The following is a 20,240-nucleotide window of genomic DNA, read 5'->3' on the forward strand; positions in this document are numbered from 1 at the left end:
ATGCATCTACTCTGGAGTTTCCTTTTCCTCTTTGGATTTCTGGCCTTGCCTTTGGCATTGCACAAGCAGCCTTGGCCTGGCCTGGTCACAGCTCACCCAGGCAGCAAGTCCATCCTGGCAAGAAGTAAGCTCAGCCCCACTGCTTGGCCTGATGTCTACAGGGTTGAGGGAAGGCACAGCCTGGGATCCCCCACTACGAGCTGAGTGACCTCTGCTCAGTCTTTTACTTTCTTGACCTTTTTTTTCTAAGACCTTCTTAGAACCTTCTTCCAGGAGATCGAGAGTGAGTTGGTTATATGCAAATTCATAGTAGATCATAACTCTCATAAATCCCTTAAAGTCCTACCTTTCCTTTTTTTAAAAAAGATTTTTCCTCTCCCTTATCTTCACTCTCTTGCCTCCACAGTTATTGCAGACACTGTCCTGGGCTAAGTATATGTATCTGACTATGCCTATACCCATTACAGGAAGTCATGGAACTTATGCAAATGTACTGATGTATGTCACTCATTCTGGTTTTCACTTCTCTCCTCATGTCATTGACATCATATTGCTTTTGTTGGTACAGAGAGACCCATGGGTTTATCTGTCTTTGCTTACTTGACCATCACTCTAGGGATGGACTCCTATTTGGTCCCACTACTGTAGCCTGCACCAAAATGAGCATGCCTGGATATAGCCTTGTTTTATATGGGAGAATCACTCTGGGATGTACCGGATGGAGGACAGCTACCAAAGCTGTCTTTCCAGAGGAGATGCAGGCTCAATTTGACCCAAACTGCTGGAACCTTCTCCAGAATGGCTGTGGTCTACATCCATGCCAGAAATACATGAGCACTCCTGCCTCTTCAGCTTCCTGCCCCTAGGGGACATCTATGTGTATCCTTCTACTTCGACTGCCTTATAATAAGACCCCAAACAGGAAGGGCAGGGGGTATAAACAAGTCGTCATCTTGCTGTTCTGGAGGCCAGAAGTTCAAGGTGCTGTCAGGGTTGATTTCTGGTGAAGCTTGTGTTGCCCGTGTGTAGATAGTCACCTTTGCTATGCATTCTCATATGGCTTTGAAAGAAAGTCATCTCTGGTGTCTTTTCCTCTTCTCACAAGGTCACACATCCTAGCAGATTAGGACTGAGACCCTATGATCACACTTGACCTTATTTACTATTCTGAAGGACTGTCTCCAACTACAATTGGAGAGAGAGAGAGAGAGTTCCATTATACCATTGTCTTTCTCATTTTTGGCGAGGCTGGTGTGTAGTTGAGTGCCTGTTTTAATGTCTTTATCTGATGGGTGGGAAATTCAAGCATGTCATCTTAATTTTGTTAACTGTCTTGACTTCTTTGAATTACAAGTTCTTATTTTTGGTTCCTTTCTCAGTTTGCATTCTCATTTTTCAAATGTTCTTTGGCTTTGAAGAATGTTAATTTATTCCTTGGGGTATATTATATTGCATATAGTAAGGAGTTTCATTACTGTATTTCATACATGCACAGAATCAGCCTCTCTATTACTTTCTCTCCCCCTCTTCTTCACCCCTTTTTCCTTCCTCTTCTACCTCCCCAGTATAACTTTATCTTCCTTTCATACTTCCTCATGCTCCCATAGGCTTTCTGTGCCTTTCTTATCTTGAATTATAGCTAGGACACTCTACAGGAATGGAAATGTATCAAGAATTCTCTTCTAAATAGGCTATTTTTAGGTTTTTAGAATATAGTTTTTGTTGCATAAGGAAGTTTAGGGGTTTTTGTTATTGTCTTCCTATTTGTTTAGTTTTAGAGAGGGCCTCATTATGTGTAGCCTATGTTCTTGAACTCGTTATGTTCCTCAGGCTAACCTTGAATTAAAAATCATTCTGTCTCAGCCTCCCAAGTGCTGTGATTACAGGCATGAGTCACTATGCCTGGATCAAGACAGCTCTTTATATTCCTACCTTCATATATTTTTCTTAATCATAAATCAGTATTGGCCTTTGACAATTTTTTTTGCACTTAAGAGTTAGTCAATACTTTTTTCCTAATATTTTAAATGATAAATTGTGTTGATGGAATTTCTGCTATTGAACCATCCATGCATTTCTGGATTAAATGACAATGTATTAGATATTTGTAAGCTAATAAATTATTTAGAGTATTAGCAAATTTTTCTTTGTCCTTTTCTTAAGCATTGAAAGCCATTGACTAAAATAATGTTTCATGTTATTATTCTTGTTAAGACAGATTATTTGTGCATATGTATGGGGTATAGTGCAAGAGTTTGATATATGTATACAATAAGTATATTAAATCAGTAAGCTAGCATATCTGTCTCCTCAAACATTAATAATTTCTGTGTAGGGGGAAATTTTATACTTTTCTAGTTATTTTAAAATACATTATAGATTGTTGTAACCAATAATTCTCCTAGTGTGCTATAGGGAAGCAGACCTAATTCCTTTAACTGTATTTTTATACTCCTTTAACTTCTTTCTATCCCCCACACCCATACCCCTCTCTAGTTAGAATTCAGCATATTTTTTGGGTCAGTTGTGAGGCTTGAACTCAGGGTCTAGGTGCTGTCCCTGAGCCTCTTGGTGCTCAAGGCAAGCACTCTGTCACTACAGCTACAGCTCCACTCCTGGTTTTTATGTAATTAATTGGAGATGAGTCTCATGGAGACTTTTATCCCTAGGCTGGCTTCAAACTACATTTTTTAATATATATAAAACTAATTCATGAGTTGAGCATGGTGGCTGAAACCCTAGCAACTCAAGAGGCTGAGATCTGAGGATCCCAGTTCAAAGCCAGCTTCAGCAGACAAATCCAAGAGACTTATTCCCAATTAACCAGCAAAAAGCTGGAACTGGAGGTATGGCTCAAGTGGTAGAGCACCATCCCTGAATGAAAAACCCAAGCAAGAGTACAAAACATGCACATGTGCACATGCATGCACTTGCATGCACATGCGTGCATATGCACACACACACACACACACACACACACACACACAAACTTTCTTCTTTTGTCTTTGAAGCCAAGCAATTTATATAAGCCTCAAAGGATGGACCTAACATATCTTTTTTCTATTTTCTTTCCAATTCTTCTTTATAGTAATTTTAAAAAAAAACTCACAAGGGGCTGGGAAGGTGGCTCAGTGGTAGTGTGCTTGCCTCGCATGCATGAGGCTCTACATAAGCAGAAAAAGCCAGAAGTCAACGCTGTGGCTCAAGTGGTAGAGCGGTAGCCTTGAGTTAAAGAGCTGAGGGACAGCGCTCAGGCCCACAACTGACAAAAAACAAAACAAAACAAAACAAAAAAAACCCACAAAACTTCCATGTGTCTGTCCAGGTAAGAAGCTTTAGTTATTTCTACAGAAACTAAGACACTTCTCAATTTCTTACATTACAGATGTTTTCTATTTTTCCTTGCCAAAACTCAACATTTTAAATTTACTGTCATCTATTACATCTATTTTTCCTGGATTATCAGACATGTCGGTGTGTGGCTGTAGCCCACACAGCCTCCACTGTACAATGGTGCAGTTGGAGTGTCCGTGGATGGGTTTTCAGGAGGATTAAATAAAGAGAAACAGGTGCACAGTGCTGTGTGAGCTGTGAATGTTTATACACTATCATCATCTTTCATGTCAGCTACAGTGTTTGCAGCAAGTCCCAGAAACCCCAGTTAACCCAGCTTGAACAATGAAAAAGTGAACATTTCAAAAACCAAAAGCCATAAATAGAACATATTCCAGGTCTGCTTCAGCCCAGAAGGAAGCTCAGAGCTTCCATCTGGCCTGGATGTTGTTCATTTCTCAGCTCTGCCAGGATCAGCTTTGTCATCTTCAGGATGATAATGAATGTTAGGAAAGTGATAGTCAGTGGCCATAGTAACTACAAGTTGTCCTGTTCCTATCCAATAGGAGAAAGAGAAAGAACCTTCCCCCTCCAACATGGAACACAAAAATCTTCTGTTTAGTCTGATTGGGTCACGTGACAATGTTGAACCTCAAGGGTTTCCCAACAGTGAACCACACAATAATGGCTTAAATAATCAACAGCCTTATCTGGATCAGGAATCAGGAGAGCATTTAAGCCAAGTCAGCATCAGATTGGAATGAGGGAAGAATAGGTGCATGCATTCATGGAAAACATGGAAGGAAAGGAAAGAAGGAGGAAAAGGAAAGGAAAAAGGGTAAAGAAAAGGAAAAGGAAAAAGAGTAAAGCAAAGAACAGGAATTAAGGAGCTCAGAGAGTTAGGAGTTAGTGTATTCATCGCTTTGAAAATTCCCTTCTTTTTGAGACTTAGTCTTTTTTATTGCAAATTCTAATCAATTAGTCCTACAATTTTTCCCAAGCATGAGATGGGGTAATTTGTATTCTCTTCATATATACCAACCTTTTTCTGTCCTCAATTAACCTCTCTTGCAACCGCTGTCTTGTATGTTAACCCTGTGCTCTGGACTTAAGTGTACAGTGCGGGGTGGACTTCCTCGCAGGCCTGGTACACAGATTCGTGGGGGTGGGAGACATGGTGACTTGACCAATCTTAGCAAGAAAGGAGTGCACTGGTCTGTACCCCAGGCCTCCTTCCCCTCCCACCCCCCTGGCCTTTTCCACAATGATACACAAATCATTGTCCCTTCTCCATCTCCAGTCATTGCCCAAGGCCTCCTGGAGCACAACGCAGAAGGCCGAATCCAGAGCATCCACCATGTGGACAGTGTGAACATCTCAGGGCAGGTAGTCCCCGGGATGGTGGGCTGGCTAATTGGTAGCATGAACTTCCGGCAGCAAGAGATCAGGTGAGACCCTAAGCCCTTTCCTTGGCCCCAGGCTCTCAGTAGAGCTCTGGGTCAGAGGACAAATCTGAGAGGAAGCGAGCAAAAGGCTGGTGAAGAGGGAAGAAAGGGAAATTGGAAGGAGATAAAGCAGAAGGCCCAGAAGATGGGGCTTTGAGGGGTGTGTGTGTGTGTGTGTGTGTGTGAGAGAGAGAGAGAGGGAGAGAGAGAGAGAGAGAGAGAGAGAGAGAGAGAGAGAAAGGCAAGCCTGCTGTGCAGACAGGACGGCTTGGTTTCTCAGCACAAGGTCTTGCCTGTATTCAGCCCGTCACCCCAACAGCCTCTGTTTTCTCCCTGTGTAGTGTCAACATTAGCAATGTGCAGCTGGATTGTGGGGGAATCCAGATGTCTGACCAGAAGGAATGGATCTTGGCAAACATCTCCCTTGATTTTGACATGGAATTGAGACTGTGAGTTCCACTGAAGTAGTGTCTGCACGACACAGTTCCTTCTTGCTGGAGGCCTGGGAGCTAAGGGAAAATTGGGAAATCCAGATCTTTCCAACCCCCATCTATATTCAAATTTTGGTTTCTGAACTCACTGGCTGTGTGACCTTGGGAAACTTACTTCACACCTCTGAGCTTTCATTTTCTTTCAGAGAGAGAGAGAGAGAGAGGAGAGGGAGAGAAGAGGGGGAGAGAGGGAGAGAGTGCCCGTGGAAATGGCTAGTGAAGATGAATCATGGGAAATACCATCCTGAGCTCTATGAGTAAAAAAGATGGGGAAAGATTTGAAAGTAGAGATAATTTCCAAAGGCTGCTGGCCTACTTAAAGGGTTTTCATGTCACTCTGGGGCTGGTGAGGTCAGTGCCAAAGTTCTGGGTTTGGGCTGGAAATGTGGCTTAATGCCTAACATGCATGAAGCCCTGGGTTCCTCAGTACCACATAAACGGAAAAGGTTGGAAGTGGCGCCGTAGCTCATGTTATAGAGTGCTAGCTCTAAGCAAAAGAAGCTCAGAGACAGTGCCCAGGCCCTGAGTTCAAGCCCCAGGAATGGCAAAAAAGAAAAAAAAAAAAAAAGGTTCTGGGTTCACACCCAGCACCAAAAAAGGAAGAAAAGAAAAGAAAAAAAGAAGACAGACATCTTTGTCTCTAGCCGCCTGTGGGTGTGGGCTTGGGTGCTCCTGCCCCCACCTTGTCTCCCCATTTCCTGCCTCTTCCTCTCTGTCCCCTCCCCCAGGCCCTTCAACGTAGACATCTTCAAGACACATGCGCACATGGACCTCTCCGTGGAGTTCTGGCTGGAGAAAGATCAGTTTGGCAGGAGAGATCTGGTGCTGGGCAGGTGCCGCATGGAGCCAGGCAGCGTGAGCACAACCAGTCTCACTGAGTAAGCCTCCCCTGTCCTGCCAGCCCGGGCTCAGGCTGCAGCCTCGCATCCCTGCCTCCTCCTGACAGGTCCAAAGCAGACCCCACCCTCCACACCCTCTTCCTGTGCCTCCCAAGGTGGAGCCAGCAGCGCTGCCACCTCCCAAGCTCTTCCTTCCCGCGGTCCCTGCTCAGACCTCACTCCATTCTCCCACCTGCTCTCTAACTCCCTTGGCATGAAGAGAAACCTCCAGAATGTCACCGGAGCCCCCCAGTTGTCCTCCCCACTGCCTCATTCTGCAGCTCCTCACCCTCCGGGATCTTAGAACACAAACTCCTTCATAATATGCCATGTATTTTTACACTCCTAGGGCCTTTGCACATGCCCAATGCCCTTTCATTGGGCAGGGACAGGAATGTCCTTCCTGTCTTATCTACAGTGTTTCTCTTTGTGGTGTGACTTTGGGCAGGCCACAGGACCTCTCTGAGCTCCCCTTTGACTGTGGCTGGCTGTAAAGCCTCTTGTACAGGGCCAGGTGGATTGGAAGAGTGTGAAAGTGCACTCGGCACCCACCGGGCCTGAGCACTGCATGGAGTCAACCCCTCTGTCCCGTGTGCCTGCCTCCCTTTCTAGGACCATCCCATCTAAGATGAAACAAACTCTTCACAGCCTCAAAGAGAACCTGGGGAAAATCATCCCAAATCTGGTGGAAAATCAGGTACATTTGAGAAAAAGTACACAAAACTAGCCTGTGGGCATCCTTGGGTCTGCGGGTCAGGACGTACACACAGACCACTTAGCAGAGGATTTCAACCCTCAGCGCTCTACAACCCCGAAAGGCTCGATTACGGTTTTGTTTTGCCATTAGATGCATTTCCTTGAGGGAAACTGCCCCGAGCCTCCATTTCCCCATCTGTAGCTCAGGAACCATGGCAGTCCCTGTCAAATAGAGCATGGGGATTCAGGGAGACAACACAGGACCTGGTGCCTAGTGTGTAGATGGGCTCAGTATGGAGCCCTTCTTGCCAGGGATCCTTCTGGAAACCCAGTGGCTTGGGCGTCCCCAGTTTCACCCACACCTGGGCTCCCAGCCCAGCCCCTGGGCTGACCCTTGTGTCTTGGCTGATGGCCTAGGTGTGCCCTCTGATTGGTGAGATCCTCGGACAGTTGGATGTGAAGTTGTTGCAAGGACTCATGGGTGAGTACCTGAGCCAGCCAGGGCAAACTCCTAGGGATTGGCAAGTGCTGGAATTAGGATACCCTATCTCCTGGCAAAGCCAGCACCCCCTGGTCTCTGAGAGGCCAGCTGCGGGAGGGGGGGGCTGCTATGCATGTCATGAGGACCTGTGAGAAGTGTCCTTGCCATAGAGACCTTGATTGAGCTGAGACAGTAAAGGGACTCTGCCAAGCAGGCTGGAATCTGCCAAGCCACCAAGCCAGGGGACCCGGCTTCTCCAAGAGTTCTACTCAATTCCAGGAAGGGGGGGGGGGGTCCAGCCCTGCCCCAGGGACTGGCTGGGGGAGGGGCTGGCAGTCACAGACCCAGCCCTCATGCCTTGGAGGCTGGAAGGAGGAAAGTACCTCTCCCTCCCCTCAGCGTGTGCCTGGGGCTGAAGGGTCAGCTGGGGACTGAAGCTTCCCCTGCTTTCAGAACAGGTTGCTGCTGGTGAACTTGAACAACCTTGAGTCCAGACAAGCCCCAGGCCTCAGGGTCCTCCGCAGTGTGCTGTGAAGCAGGGAAGACTTCACCTTGTCATGTCTCCCCAGCCAGAGGCTTCTGCCCTGCACCCGTGAACACCTGCCCTGTGAACAACCTCTCCTCTTCTATCATAAATGCATTTGAAGAGTGCACAGTCTCCCTCCCGCTGCCTGGGCCCTGAGAACGAACACCTCTGTGTTTTCACTAGCCATCTGATACCAGAGCAAGCTCTCCTGGCGTGGGGCTGGGCTCATGGCCGCTGAGAAGGGACTGAGCTCTCACCCTTACTGAGCATTTACTAGGTGCTCACACTTAATGAGCTCCCAGGAGGGTAGAGAAAGAGCAGCAGAGCCGAAATGCAAGAACACGCCTGAGTTCAAATTAGATTCCACCCGAGGAGAAGGGAGGGCACGGACCCTGTGCCACACAGGTACGCGTGGGCTCCCAGCCCCCTGCCTCCACAGAACTGGCACCAATGGTGGGCTCCGCAAAACATATTGCAGTGAAATCAGGGCGAATTGTCATCTATAAAATGGATGTAAAAATCTCACAGGGGAAGTGATGCTGTGGCTCAAAGTGGTAGAGCACTAGCCTTGAGTAAAAGAGCTCAGGGACAGCACCCAGATCCTGAGTTCAAGCCCCACAGCTCACACACACACACACACACACACACACACACACACAAGAGCTCTTAGCCTGTCATCAGTGGCTCATACCTGTAATCCTAGCTATTCAAGAGGCTTGATCTGAGGATCAATGTTCGAAGCCAGCCTGGTCAGGAAAATCTGTGAGATTCTTTATCTCCAAATAAGCACTAGAAAACCAGAAGGGGTGTTGTGGCTCAAATGGTAAAGTGCTAGCCTTGAGCGCAAAAGCTCAGGGAGGCACGCAGGCCCTGAATTCAAGCCCCACAACCAACAAAAAGAAGAAAAATTCTTTCACGATACAGAACCCCCAGAATGGGAAAGAAATCAGACCATCACTTCAGGAAACTGAAGGCAGTGACCAAAGCTGAGCCCCAAGCCTGTCATGACTAGCAGGTGCACCACACGCTGTGTACACAGCAGAAATACACACGCAGGGGCACAGGGGCACCCCAGACAGGACATGCATGACAACAGTGATTGCAAGGCCCCGAATGCTCCAAATGGCTTTCAAAAGAATAGCTCAGGGAGCTGGAGGCTCACACCTGTAATCTGAGCTACTCAGGAGCCTGAGAGCTAAAGATTGCCAGTTCACATAATAGTACATGAGAGTTGGTGGTTCACACCTATAATCAGGAGTTCAAAGGTAGCCTGGGCAGGAAAGTTCCATGAGACTTTTATCTCCAATTAACCACCAAACAAAACTAATCCCAGAAGTGGAGCTGTGGCTCAAAGTGGTAGAGTAGTAGCCTTGAGCAAAAAGAAGCTCAGGGACAGCACCCAGGCCTTGAGTTCAAGCCTCACAACTGACCCCCTCCCTCAAAAAGAGTTCGTGAGACTCTTATTTCCAAATAACCAGCAAAAAGCTGAAAATCAAATTGAGTCTCAAGGGGTAGGGTGCCAGCCTTGAACAAAAAAGCTAAGAGCAGCTGGGCACCGGTGGCTCACACCTGTAATCCTAGCTACTCAGGAGGCTGAGATCTGAGGATCATGGTTCAAAGCCAGCCCAGGCAGAAAAGTCCATGAGACTCCAATAAGCCACTAGAAAACCGGAAGTGGTGCTGTGGCTCAAGAGGTAGAGCACTTGCCTTGAGCTGAAGAGCACAGGGACAGCACCCAGGCCCAGAGTTCAAGCCCCATGACCGACACACAAAAAAAAAAGCTAAGATCTGTGAATTTAAGCCCCAGTAGAGGTGTGTCACATACACACACACACAAATAGACAGATTTGCACAGAACATCACTCACTGGTATACAGGACAGTAATGAAAATGACCTTCAAGTTCATCTGGCCACAAGGATACATCCCCAGAATGTAAAGTTATGTAGAAGAAGTCAAGCATACAGATCCCATGTTCCTCTACCAGCAATGTCAAGCTCAAACAAGCAAAACTGGTGTATGCCATTACAGGTCAGGATGGTGGTGAGCTCAGGATGGGGTTTTGCCACTAGGAAGGGGTTGTTTCTAAAGAGCTGGTCACTTTTTCTTTTCCAATATTGAGGTTTGAACTCAGGGCCTCACATTTGCTAGGCAAGCACTCTACTGTTTAAGCCATACCATGGACCCCTTTTACTTTTGTTACATTTCAGATAAAACATCACACTTTTACCTGAGCTAACCTCAGACTGTGATCTTCCTACCAATGCCTCCTGATTAGCTGGGACTGTAGGTGTGCACCATCACATCTGAGCCTAGAGTCTGGTTTTTTGTTTTTTGTTTTTACTTTGGGGGGGGGGGGTGTTCAGTTTGCGAAAACTCATTGAACTACTCATGTTTATGCATTTTTCTGGCCCTGAGTTCAAACACCAATACTGGAAAAGGAAATGTAACCAACTATAAGGGGTACATGCCAAGAAACCATTTACAAGATGTTTGGCCTGTACTTTGTAAGCAGCAAGTATTTATGAAATATCCTTTGAGTCACTTAATGAGATAGTTCTTGGCCATCTGAATGTAACTCTTGATTGCTGTCTCCTCCATCAAGAATTGAGAAATCCCACAGCCATGTCAATAATAGCAGCACATCTATATTAAATGCTTGGTAGATGCTAAGCTTAGGGCTCAGAGTTTACATCAGCATCGTGCGTAACCCTCAAATACCTTTGTAACAGCTCTGTTCCTCACGGAGGTCGTTTCGTCCCCTGAGAATGTAGAGAGAGTCACCTGTCTTAGGTCACATAGCCAGGGCAGCATAAAATGCACACTCTTAAGTACTCCCATATTACCTTCCCCAGGCCACCCAGGGGAGACTGTGAAACCCAAGCTCAGCTGGGTTGCATGCTCAAAGAAGGGAGTGTCAACTGCTCAGAGGTGAGACCAGGGCCAGCAGCTCCATCTGTCCATTCAAACTCCCTAATCCGAAATGCCTCACAGAGGATCTGCAACCCTAAACGCCCGCCGGCCGTCCCCCGTCAGGCCACAGGACAGCTCTGGCCTGGCCAGCAGCCCTCTTCCTGCTCATGAGTCAAAGAACAAACATGGGAGGGCTGGGCCAGTGGGGTGGGTCTGGTCCCTGCTGAAGGAAGACAGCTTTTGTCTGCATTCCCTCGGCGCCCCCTCCCCTCATTCCCCCCCAACCCTCCTGGGCCTGTGCTCCCGGCATCCTGGAGGCACCTCCTCGGATTTCTCGAATTTTGTTTTCATGTAAAGGTTCACAGGACCACAGATCCATCGCACTTTCTCCTGGAAGTGTTTTGCCAACAATGGACCCCTTGTGAGGTTGGGGTGGTCTGAGCAGAAATTCAGCCCCAAATGTTCAGGATCTTTGTCCAAGCCCTGTGTCTTGTACCTTCCACACCCTGCTGTTACAGGGAACCATGCTCAGCCGGGTATGGAGCTGGGGTTTCATTAGTGGCTTCAAATCTAACTCCTGCCCTCCCCCACCCCAACATACACAGTCCTCCAGGCAGTGGTAGTCACTGCTGGACTGAAGGAAGACAGGTTCACCAAGGGGAACATTGTGCAAATTCTAGAGAGTCAGTGCTGGTTACCCTGTGCACCAAAAATCTGCTAATGGGGTACCTCTCATGTTCAGTGGTCTCACCACAATGAAAGAAAGAAAGAAAAAGAAGGAAAGAAAGAAAGAAAAGAAAGAAAGAGAGAGAAAGAAAGAAAAGAAAGAAGGAAGGAAGGAAAGAGAAAGAAAGAAAGAAAGAAACAAGAGCAGGAAGAAAGAAAAAGAAGAAGAGGAAGGAGAAGGGGAGGGACTTTCCCAGAGTCGCACAGCTGGCAATGGGATCCACAGTTTTGGAACTCAGAGGCATCTGACTGACCTCGTGGCCAGCAGGCAGGCTCCAGAGAGCAGCAGCAGGTGTTTTCTGAACTGAAGACTGACTGCAAACATGCCAATGGACCACTGAAGCTGGACCATGTCCCAAATGGGGAAATGACTTTACCCCTTCCCCGCTGAGAGGACCCCAGGCAGGTCACTGAACTCACTGAGCCTCAATATCTCCAAAAGATTAGTGCAGACAGTACAAAGCTTTAGCATCTCAGAAAAGATGATTATTATTACTAGTATTATTTTATATTTACTCTAAAGTTCAATCTCCAAAGCAAGGAAAGCTTGCCTGAAATAAAGTTGGTTTAAGAACATGTGTTTTTTTTGTTGTTGTTGTTGCTTTGTCTTGTTTTTTGCTGGTCATAAGGTTTGAACTCAGGACCTGGGCGCTGTCCCTGAGCTCTTTCACTTGAGGCAAGTGCTCTACCATTTTGAGCCACAGCACTACTTCCAGTTTTCTGGAGGTTCATTGAAGATAAGAGTCTCATGGACTTTCCTGCCTGGGCTGGCTTTGAACCCTAGCTAGGATTGCATGCATGAGCCACCAGCATCCAGCAGCACCTGAGTCTTTGAAGGAAGCTTTGTTGCAGCTCCTCCAGCATGACCCTGACCCCATATCCTTGACAGATAGGACCTCTGAGCCTCAGGATCTGCAGCAATGAGCAGAGGACCACAGGATTTGAACTAGTGCCTGATTCCTGTTTCCTGCCAGGGCACATGTGCAGCCTTCTGACTTCTAGTCAGACAGTGGGAGCTTTCTGTTGCCTGACCACACAAGTCCAGACCGGTTCCTTGCCTTACCTGCCTCAGTTTCCTCATGTGGATAGTAGCAACTTACCCCAATCATCAGAGTTGTTGGAAGATGATACAATGTGGGATGACTTTGAGGATGACTGACAGAAGCGTGGGAGGAGTCCAGCCAGGGCCGTGAGTGGAATGTTGAGAAGGCATCCTCAGCCCTGGCTCCCTGGAGGCACTAGCTGGGCTCTCACAGGCCGTGGAGCCGGCCCGGTGAAGGCCTGGCATAAGCAGAACACTGATCCTTAGGGCGTCAGACAGACATGGGGGTAGAAACTGAATTGACTCACTCGCTGTGTGTCCCTGGGAAGAAGTCACTCTCTCTGATCATGATATAGAAGCAAAAATCCCATTCACTTTTTTTTGTTGTTGTTGGTTGTGGGGCCTGAACTCTGGGCCTGGGCGCTGTCTCTGATCTCTTCAGCTCAAGGCTAGCACTCTACCACTTGAGCCACAGTGCCACTTCTGCTTTTTCTGCTTAGGTGGTGCTGAGGAATCGAAGCCAGGGCCTCATGCATGCAAGGCAAACACTCTACCACTGAGCCACCTTCCCCCATTCACTCTTGATGAAGGTCTGTTCTCCCAGGGACAGCACCAAGTACATTGTAAGTGCTGTGTAAGTATACATGCCTCCTCTCTCTCTCATTTTGCTTGTAAGATGTAGAAAGACCTTGATCTCTTCACGCTTCATTTTCTCATCTATAAGATAATATCCAGAGGCTCACGTGGGGCCCAGGCCTCACGACTTCATCTGGGGGAAGAAAAAGTAGGAGAGAACCAAGAGGCCTCAGGATCCCTCAGGCCTGCAAAACTCGAGAGACTGTTCCAGAACCTGAAAGTGGGAAGCATGAGAGCATGAACTGGATGCAGGAAATCATAAATGGCGAGCAAAGGTGGGGAAGGCACCTCCATCTCTCAGCCCAGCGACTAAGAGAAAAGACTGAGTGTCTTGAGTGCGCGTCCTGCCCCATGCCAGCTGTCCAACTCTGGATGTGCCACCTCACACTCAGAGCCCGCCATCCCCATGTAAAAACTCACTTCCTGCCTTACAGGGCTGTGAGAATCCAGGGTATGGCAAGAGCCTGGCAGGTGCTGGGCTCTCTCCCTCTCTGGGTCCCTTGTCCTCACTGGGCCTCAGTGACCCCTGTAAGGAGACTGCTTTCTGCTGGCATTCTTGTGAGGTGTGTACTTCCATGATTGTCACGTCAAAGGGCAATGGAAGACCCCTACCTTGGAACTGAACACCCCAGAAATGCAGGCATCTCTTGCAGTTTGACTCAACACTGAAAACAAGAGCTCTCCAGCTGGAGAGAAAGAATTGGACCAGGAAAAACCAAAGCCAAGAAAGAAGATAGGCCTGGGGCCAGTGGCTCACGCTTGTCATCCTAGCTACTCAGGAGGCTGAGATCCGAGGATCATGGTTCAAAGCCAGCCCAGGCAGGAAAGTCCATGAGACTCTTATCTCCAATTAACCACCAGAAAACTGGAAGTGGTGCTGTGGCTCAAATGGTAGAACACTAGCCTTTAGCTGAAGAGCTGAGGGAACAGGCCCAGGTCCAGAGTTCAAGCCCCATGACCAACAACAACAACAAAAAAGAAATAAGACATGTCCCTTACTGGGCTCCCCCCTGCCTGCTCTTCCAATCCCCATACCGGATCACCTGAGCGTGGATCCCCAACCCCAGCCTTCTATGGGAAACCATGAAGTCTTGAGTAACATCCCATCTCAAGTTTTTTTCTCTGTTTAACTTGGGGACCAAATCGCTTAACTGACTCACCTGCTAATATGATTGGCAATTATTTACTTTGGAGAGGCCTGAAAGACACCACCAGATCGCAGATTTCTGAATTATCTAAAAACCCATCGCCCCATCTCATGTTTCCTGATCCTCATGCTATAAAAGAGCCCTCTGCCTTGGGCAGAAGCAAGGAGGAGAGCCGAGCAGAGGGAGCAGGGCAGCCTTGAACACCTTGAGAAACCAGGTGAGACCCGCCCCCTCCACAGCTCGGCAGCTCCTTGCCCTGGGCAGACTTTAACCAATGTACTAGTCAAAGAAACAAAGACTAGTTACAGTCAGGAGCAAGGGGATGGCCACTCCCTCAACTTCCTTCAGCCATCTACACCACCAACAGAGAAACCAGTGCTAGTCCTGCCTCAAGTTCAGGGTCTCCGAGGAATTTGTATAGTGAGTTGCCATCCTGAATTGTGATGACGGCTGTCACTCTGTCTCCTCTGATTCAGTGGGACTCAGGAGGGCATCCACAAGCCAGCTGGGCCTGAAGAACCAGCCCTGGGGCAGGGATAGTGGCAGAGCAGTGCAGGACTTCCACCACTGGCTTGTTTAAGCTTCTCTATCCACTTTGAAGAGGGAGCAAGAAGGAGAAGCAATTTGTCTCCACCCAGAGAGAAGAGCTGATAGTCACTCAATTACCCAGAGTCCTCTAGGTCAGACAGGTGTGCTTCCAAATTTCCTCACCACCTGTGTGCTTATGAACTAGGGAAAGGTACCTCCAAGTCACTAGGTCCTTGTGCCCCTCCCCATCACCTCCTGTGCAGGGCAAGTAGGCAGTGCCCACCTCTTGGGATGTGGTGAAGATCAAGTCACTCACTGAGGAGAAAGCCATCAGCCTATTGCCTAGCAAGGTCCAGGAGTGTTAGCTCTGATTACTAGTCTCTCCCGGGTGTTCTGAGAAGGAACACTCATAGAAGATAGGGGCAGGCAATGAATAGATTCCTCTGATACTTCTGTCCACAGATGCCAGGAGGGAGAATGTTTCAAATTGGGAGCCTCACCATCTTCTGTGGGCTGCTGGCCCAGACCTCAGCCCAGCTTCAAGGCCTGCCCTTACCCATAGGCCAGGGCCTGCCCTTGCCTGGGGCTCCAGCCCTGCCATCAAATCCCACAAACCTGGTTGCACACTTCAAGAGTGGTAAGTCCGTGACAACCTCTCTCACATGTGTGTGAGCGTGTGTGCTCCACATGCGCATGCACGCCTCTCTGTGTGTAGAGCCGCCCAGGAAGAGGAGGGGCAAGGATGAAGGGGAGAGAGGATCTGGAGTGGTCAGATGTGGACTCGGGACCTTTCTACTCATTCTTAGGTCTCAGCAATGGCTTGCTCTCCGGGGGTCTGCTGGACATTCTGGGAAACCTCCCACTTCTAGACACCCTGAAGTCTGGAGATGGCAATTCTGGGGGCCTGCTGGGGGGCCTGCTTGGAAAACTGACCTCATCCATCCCTCTACTGAATAGCATCATTGAGTAAGTTTGCCTGAAACAGGGCCTTGGTCCTCACCAGTTATAAGACCCACCTGCCCCAGACAGCAGCCACATAGAGGGAGGGGTGTAACCTGAGCATGGAGTTAGAACCCTGTCCTGAGACCTTCCCCAGTCTGGGAAGGAATGCCAGTCCTCGTGTATTAGTAATCACCTCTTTTCCCCCAAGTCCTGCCCAGCAGCTCTTATAATCCTCATATACAACTTTCAAGATCAACTTCATAATCCCCAATTCACAGACGAATAAACTGAGGCACAGGCATGTGCCTTGTCCTCACGCAACTAGACTGTTACTGAAGAAAGGTTCTTGGCGAAGTCCAGAGATAAAACCTTTTTCCAGTACACTGAGATCATTCTGTCTGTCCACTTGGAGAATCCCTTTGTACACAGCTGGCTTCAGTATAAGCAAGAACATGTTAGGTGCCCTCAAATTACATCATCAGTGTAGCTCATGTCCATGGAAAGACCAGAGAGGGTGATTTCTATGAGACACATGACAGCACAAATAAGCAGGGAGAAGCTTGGTGCCGGTGAGCTGCCTCAGCCTCAGTAAGGCTGGATCAGAGCCACCTCTGTGATTTCCATCCACCCAGGGGCTTACTTCCTGACCTGGAAACAGAAAGACAGACTCAAGTTTGATTTCCACATGTACCCTCCTGGAGGAATACAGGAGAGACACAAGACACCCAGTCTCTTTGGTTTCTCCTGCACAATAGAGTTCAGCGCTACAGAGAAAGGTCGTTGGGAGGACCAGGGCTTTCCTCTGCCCTTTCTGCATTCATCCTGCTCCTCAGCCCCAGTGTCACTGATTTGTGGACCGATATGTCATTGAAGGACGTGGCAGAATGAGTGACTTACACCCATAATTGTCTGTGCAGGACATGCCCACAGTCACCCATACATCATTCATTCACTCTTCATGCATTCCTTCAATCCATTCATGATCCTTTCCACTCTGTCTTCCATCAACCACTCTCTCTTTCTTTCTCTCTCTCTCTCTCTCTCTCTCTCTCTCTCTCTCTCTCTCTCACACACACACACACACACACACACACACACACACACACACACACACACACAGACCCACCTTCCCAGCAACCCTCAAGCCAACCACTCTCTTTGTAAGTCTTTTACCGGGCATGCACACAACCCAGACACAGTCTCTTCTAGACCTTCAGGATCTCATCCAGGCACTCACATGTGTGGCTCAAAACCCAGATGGCTCTGGTACAAGACTTTCTTTTTTCCTTCTTCATGCCAGGTGACCTCTGAAATTGATCAATTTGGATTAAAAGTGGTTTCCGGGTTTGAGGCTCAAGAAGCTAATGCTTCTCCCTCTGATGTTGTCCTCTGAACAGCATTGAAATCACGGATCCCCAACTGCTGGAACTTGGCTATGTGAAGAGCCCTAATGGCCACCGTCTCTATGTCACCATCCCTTTGGGCTTGAGGCTCCAAGTGAATACGTGAGTACCTCCCAAGGGAGATGAACAGATGGCTCTACAAGGGAGACCTTGATGCCAGGGGCAGCCAAGCAGGAAGTGTTGGAGTGCAACAGACCCAGGCTTCCAACCTTAGATCATTTGCTTTAGCTGAACAAGCTGGGGGGGGGGGGGGGCGGGTCACATAGGAAGGTCATTTGACTTCCCTGAGCCTTGGTTTCCCCTGCTGGAGATGGAGACGAGTAGAATGGCTCATAAGATGGAAGAAGGTAAGGCTGACATTCTTGGCAAGGAGAAAAATTCCTCCACCTTGGAATGTGGTAATGCCAGTTAGGTTGTCTCCTCTACAGACTCACAGTTGGCAATGTGTTGGAGCTGGATGTGAAGCTGAACATCACCGTAGAAATCCTAGCTGTGAGAGACAATCAGGGGAAAGTCCACCTGGTCCTTGGTGATTGCACCCACTCACCTGGCAGCTTGCATATCACCCTGCAAAATGGGTAAGGCTAGAGACTGGCCCCTCACATGCAGAGATAACAGGATAGGATGGTGGACAGATCGATAATGGATGAATATGTGGATGGATGGATGATATGAACGGTCATATGGGTGGAAAGAACATGGATAGATAGATGTATGGACAGATGGGTAAATAAATAAGTGGGTAAATATTCACTTATGCTTTGTGTTAGGCTAGGATGACCAATTTTATGTTGGATAAACAATGAGAAATCTGATTTTGAGCCCACCTAGTCTAGCAGGGATGAGGAGAGATGGTGAACTTGAATATTATTTCTCTAATTTGGGTCTCAGCATTTTTATCTGTAATGTATAATATGTTGGGTGACTAAAACATTCCATCCAGGTAATAGTCATGAATGTGCTTTGTCCAGTGAAGAGTATGCTCCAGACAGAGCCTAGCTGGATTGATTTTTTCAGTTACTTGTCCCCTGAGGAGACCAAGACACACATCACACATAGAAGTTGCCTATACCTTGGCTAATGTCGACTGAACTTCATGTGTATCATGTCACTGAATCCTTGTGGCAACTAGGATATTCTGTTGATGGGTTAACACAGTCTTGTGGGACACCTGCTGTGTCTCAGAACTGATTGTGTATACCCTTAGGATTCTTGCTGTTCACCTGCCCATATAGAGGTAGATAGGCCCAGTTTGGGTTACTAAGTGTTGAGACTAAGGGTGATAAGTGGTCCCTGAAGACTTATCTAACTCAATTCTAGGCATCCACATCACCCTTGTGGCTTTTCTCCTCTAGGGTTGCTCCCCTCCCACTTCAAGGCCTTCTGGACGCCCTCACAGGGGTCTTGAATGAAGTCCTTCCTGAGCTGGTGCAGGAAAAGGTAAGAGAGCAAATGTGGCCGTCCCCTGACCCATCAACCCTATAACATCTGAAAGCAAGTCTGAGCCCCCTCATTTGAGTAGTAAACTCAGTCCATCAGTCTGTCTGTCCTTGGATCCATCTGTCCATGTTCTTTCTTTCCGTCACACTAAATGCACTGGTTGGCTTTGTCTGTGGGCCAGGCCCTGGGTATGTCCACACTAGAGCCAAGGGAATGGCAGGATGACTTGGGTCTCTTCACCAAACCCTTCATGTCTTCAGTGTCTCCTTCTGCCTAATATAGCTGTGCGACTATTTGCCCTTGTGATGGCTTAGAGCCATCATCAGGCACAGAACAATGAGAGGAAATCTCCCCCAGAGAACTCTTCCTGGGCCTGTTGTTCCCAGCCTCCTGGCAGGTACCCATTTGCCTAACTGCCCTTTCTGCCCTGTGTCAGGTATGCCCTCTGGTCAACGAGGTTCTCAGCCACTTGGATGTCACCCTTGTGCATGACATCGCTGGTAAGGCCTGCTTCCAAGCCCTCTCCACCACCAGAGAAACAAAGATTTCTTCCCCCACCCCCACCCAAGATTCTTATTCTTGCACACCATAGGAAAACTAGGGCTGACCTCCAACTTGGTCCCATTTGGGGTTTCTTTGCTTTCTTGACTTAGCCAGGTAACTTTGAGGTAAAGAGCCTACCTTGCCCTCAGCCCTAACACTGGGAGGGGGAGATCTAGCCCATGACTACCTGAGGTGGCTGGGCTCCAAAGCTGCCATTCACTGTTCCCAGTAGGGGAGGAGGAATGTGGGCTTTCCCTAGACCCTTTCACCTCCAGATCATAACTCTACTCTGGCCTTTCATTTCCCAGAAATGCTGCTTGGTCAACAAGAGTTTGTTATCAAGTTGTAGGGAAGGCATCAGGCTTCTGCTGAGCTGGTAAGTGGCACTCCCTCATCCCATGATTCAGAATGGCTGGCTTCCTTGGGAAATGACATCTGTGGTAGTCAGCTTTCCATCCCTATAATGAGATAGCTGAGATAAAAGCAAAAGGGTTATTTAGTTCCCATTCTGGGGGACCCCAGTCCATGACCCCACTACTTTAGGGCTGTGGGGAGGTAGCACATTATGGTAGGAGTATGTGGTAGCAAGGTAGGGGTGAGGGCAAAGCTGCTTACCTCATTCTCCATGGAGCAAGAAAGAAAGTGGAAGAGGCCAGGTCCCATGATTTCCTAGAAAGGCAGAGCCCAATGATCTAAAGGCCTCCCGCCTCCCCAGAGCTCCCGCCCCCCCAGGGCTCCCACCTCCCCAACGGTCCCCCCCCAGCGCTCCCGCCCCCCCCCAGCAACTCCCGCCTCCCCAGGGCTCCCACCTCCCCAGAGCTCCCGCCCCCGCCCCAGCGCTCCCGCCTCCCCAACGGTCCCCCCCCCAGTGCTCCCGCCCCCCCCAGCAACTCCCGCCTCCCCAGCGCTCCCGCCCCCCCCCCCGGCGCTCCCGCCCCCCCCCAGCGCTCCCGCCCCCCCCCCCCCCCGCGCTCCCGCCTCCCCAGCGCTCCCACTTCCCCAGCGTTCCCGCCCCCCCAGCGCTCCCGCCCCCCCAGCGCTCCCGCCCCGCCCCAGCGCTCCCGCCTCCC

The 20,240-nt window shown here is 48.7% G+C and overlaps 2 protein-coding genes across 2 annotated transcripts; both read left to right on the forward strand.

Annotated features, from left to right (window-relative positions):
- Positions 1-12,412, forward strand: Bpifa3 (BPI fold containing family A member 3). The gene is made up of 7 exons (XM_042694647.1): positions 1-124; positions 4,634-4,781; positions 5,120-5,227; positions 5,998-6,147; positions 6,760-6,844; positions 7,261-7,324; positions 12,378-12,412. Exons 1-7 carry the CDS (start codon positions 1-3, stop codon positions 12,410-12,412), a joined length of 714 nt encoding a protein of 237 aa, XP_042550581.1.
- Positions 12,413-15,319: 2,907 nt separating this feature from the next.
- Bpifa1 (BPI fold containing family A member 1) lies at positions 15,320-19,519 on the forward strand. The gene is made up of 7 exons (XM_042694769.1): positions 15,320-15,479; positions 15,649-15,808; positions 17,182-17,289; positions 17,616-17,765; positions 18,543-18,627; positions 19,064-19,127; positions 19,479-19,519. Exons 1-7 carry the CDS (start codon positions 15,320-15,322, stop codon positions 19,517-19,519), a joined length of 768 nt encoding a protein of 255 aa, XP_042550703.1.
- Positions 19,520-20,240: the final 721 nt, after the last annotated feature.

Source organism: Dipodomys spectabilis, unplaced genomic scaffold, assembly GCF_019054845.1.
Source record: "Dipodomys spectabilis isolate Male_0828 unplaced genomic scaffold, ASM1905484v1 ptg000175l, whole genome shotgun sequence".
NCBI classification, from domain to species: domain Eukaryota; kingdom Metazoa; phylum Chordata; class Mammalia; order Rodentia; family Heteromyidae; genus Dipodomys; species Dipodomys spectabilis.

Coding starts and splice junctions, on each gene's coding strand:
- Bpifa3 (XM_042694647.1), top strand. CDS start 1: ATGCATCTACTCTGGAGTTTCCTTTTCCTCTTTGGATTTCTGGCCTTG. Junction 125..4,633: donor CAAGTCCATCCTGGCAAGAA/GTAAGCTCAGCC, acceptor CTCCATCTCCAG/TCATTGCCCAAGGCCTCCTG. Junction 6,148..6,759: donor AGCACAACCAGTCTCACTGA/GTAAGCCTCCCC, acceptor CTCCCTTTCTAG/GACCATCCCATCTAAGATGA.
- Bpifa1 (XM_042694769.1), top strand. CDS start 15,320: ATGTTTCAAATTGGGAGCCTCACCATCTTCTGTGGGCTGCTGGCCCAG. Junction 15,480..15,648: donor GGTTGCACACTTCAAGAGTG/GTAAGTCCGTGA, acceptor ACTCATTCTTAG/GTCTCAGCAATGGCTTGCTC. Junction 17,766..18,542: donor CATATCACCCTGCAAAATGG/GTAAGGCTAGAG, acceptor TTTCTCCTCTAG/GGTTGCTCCCCTCCCACTTC.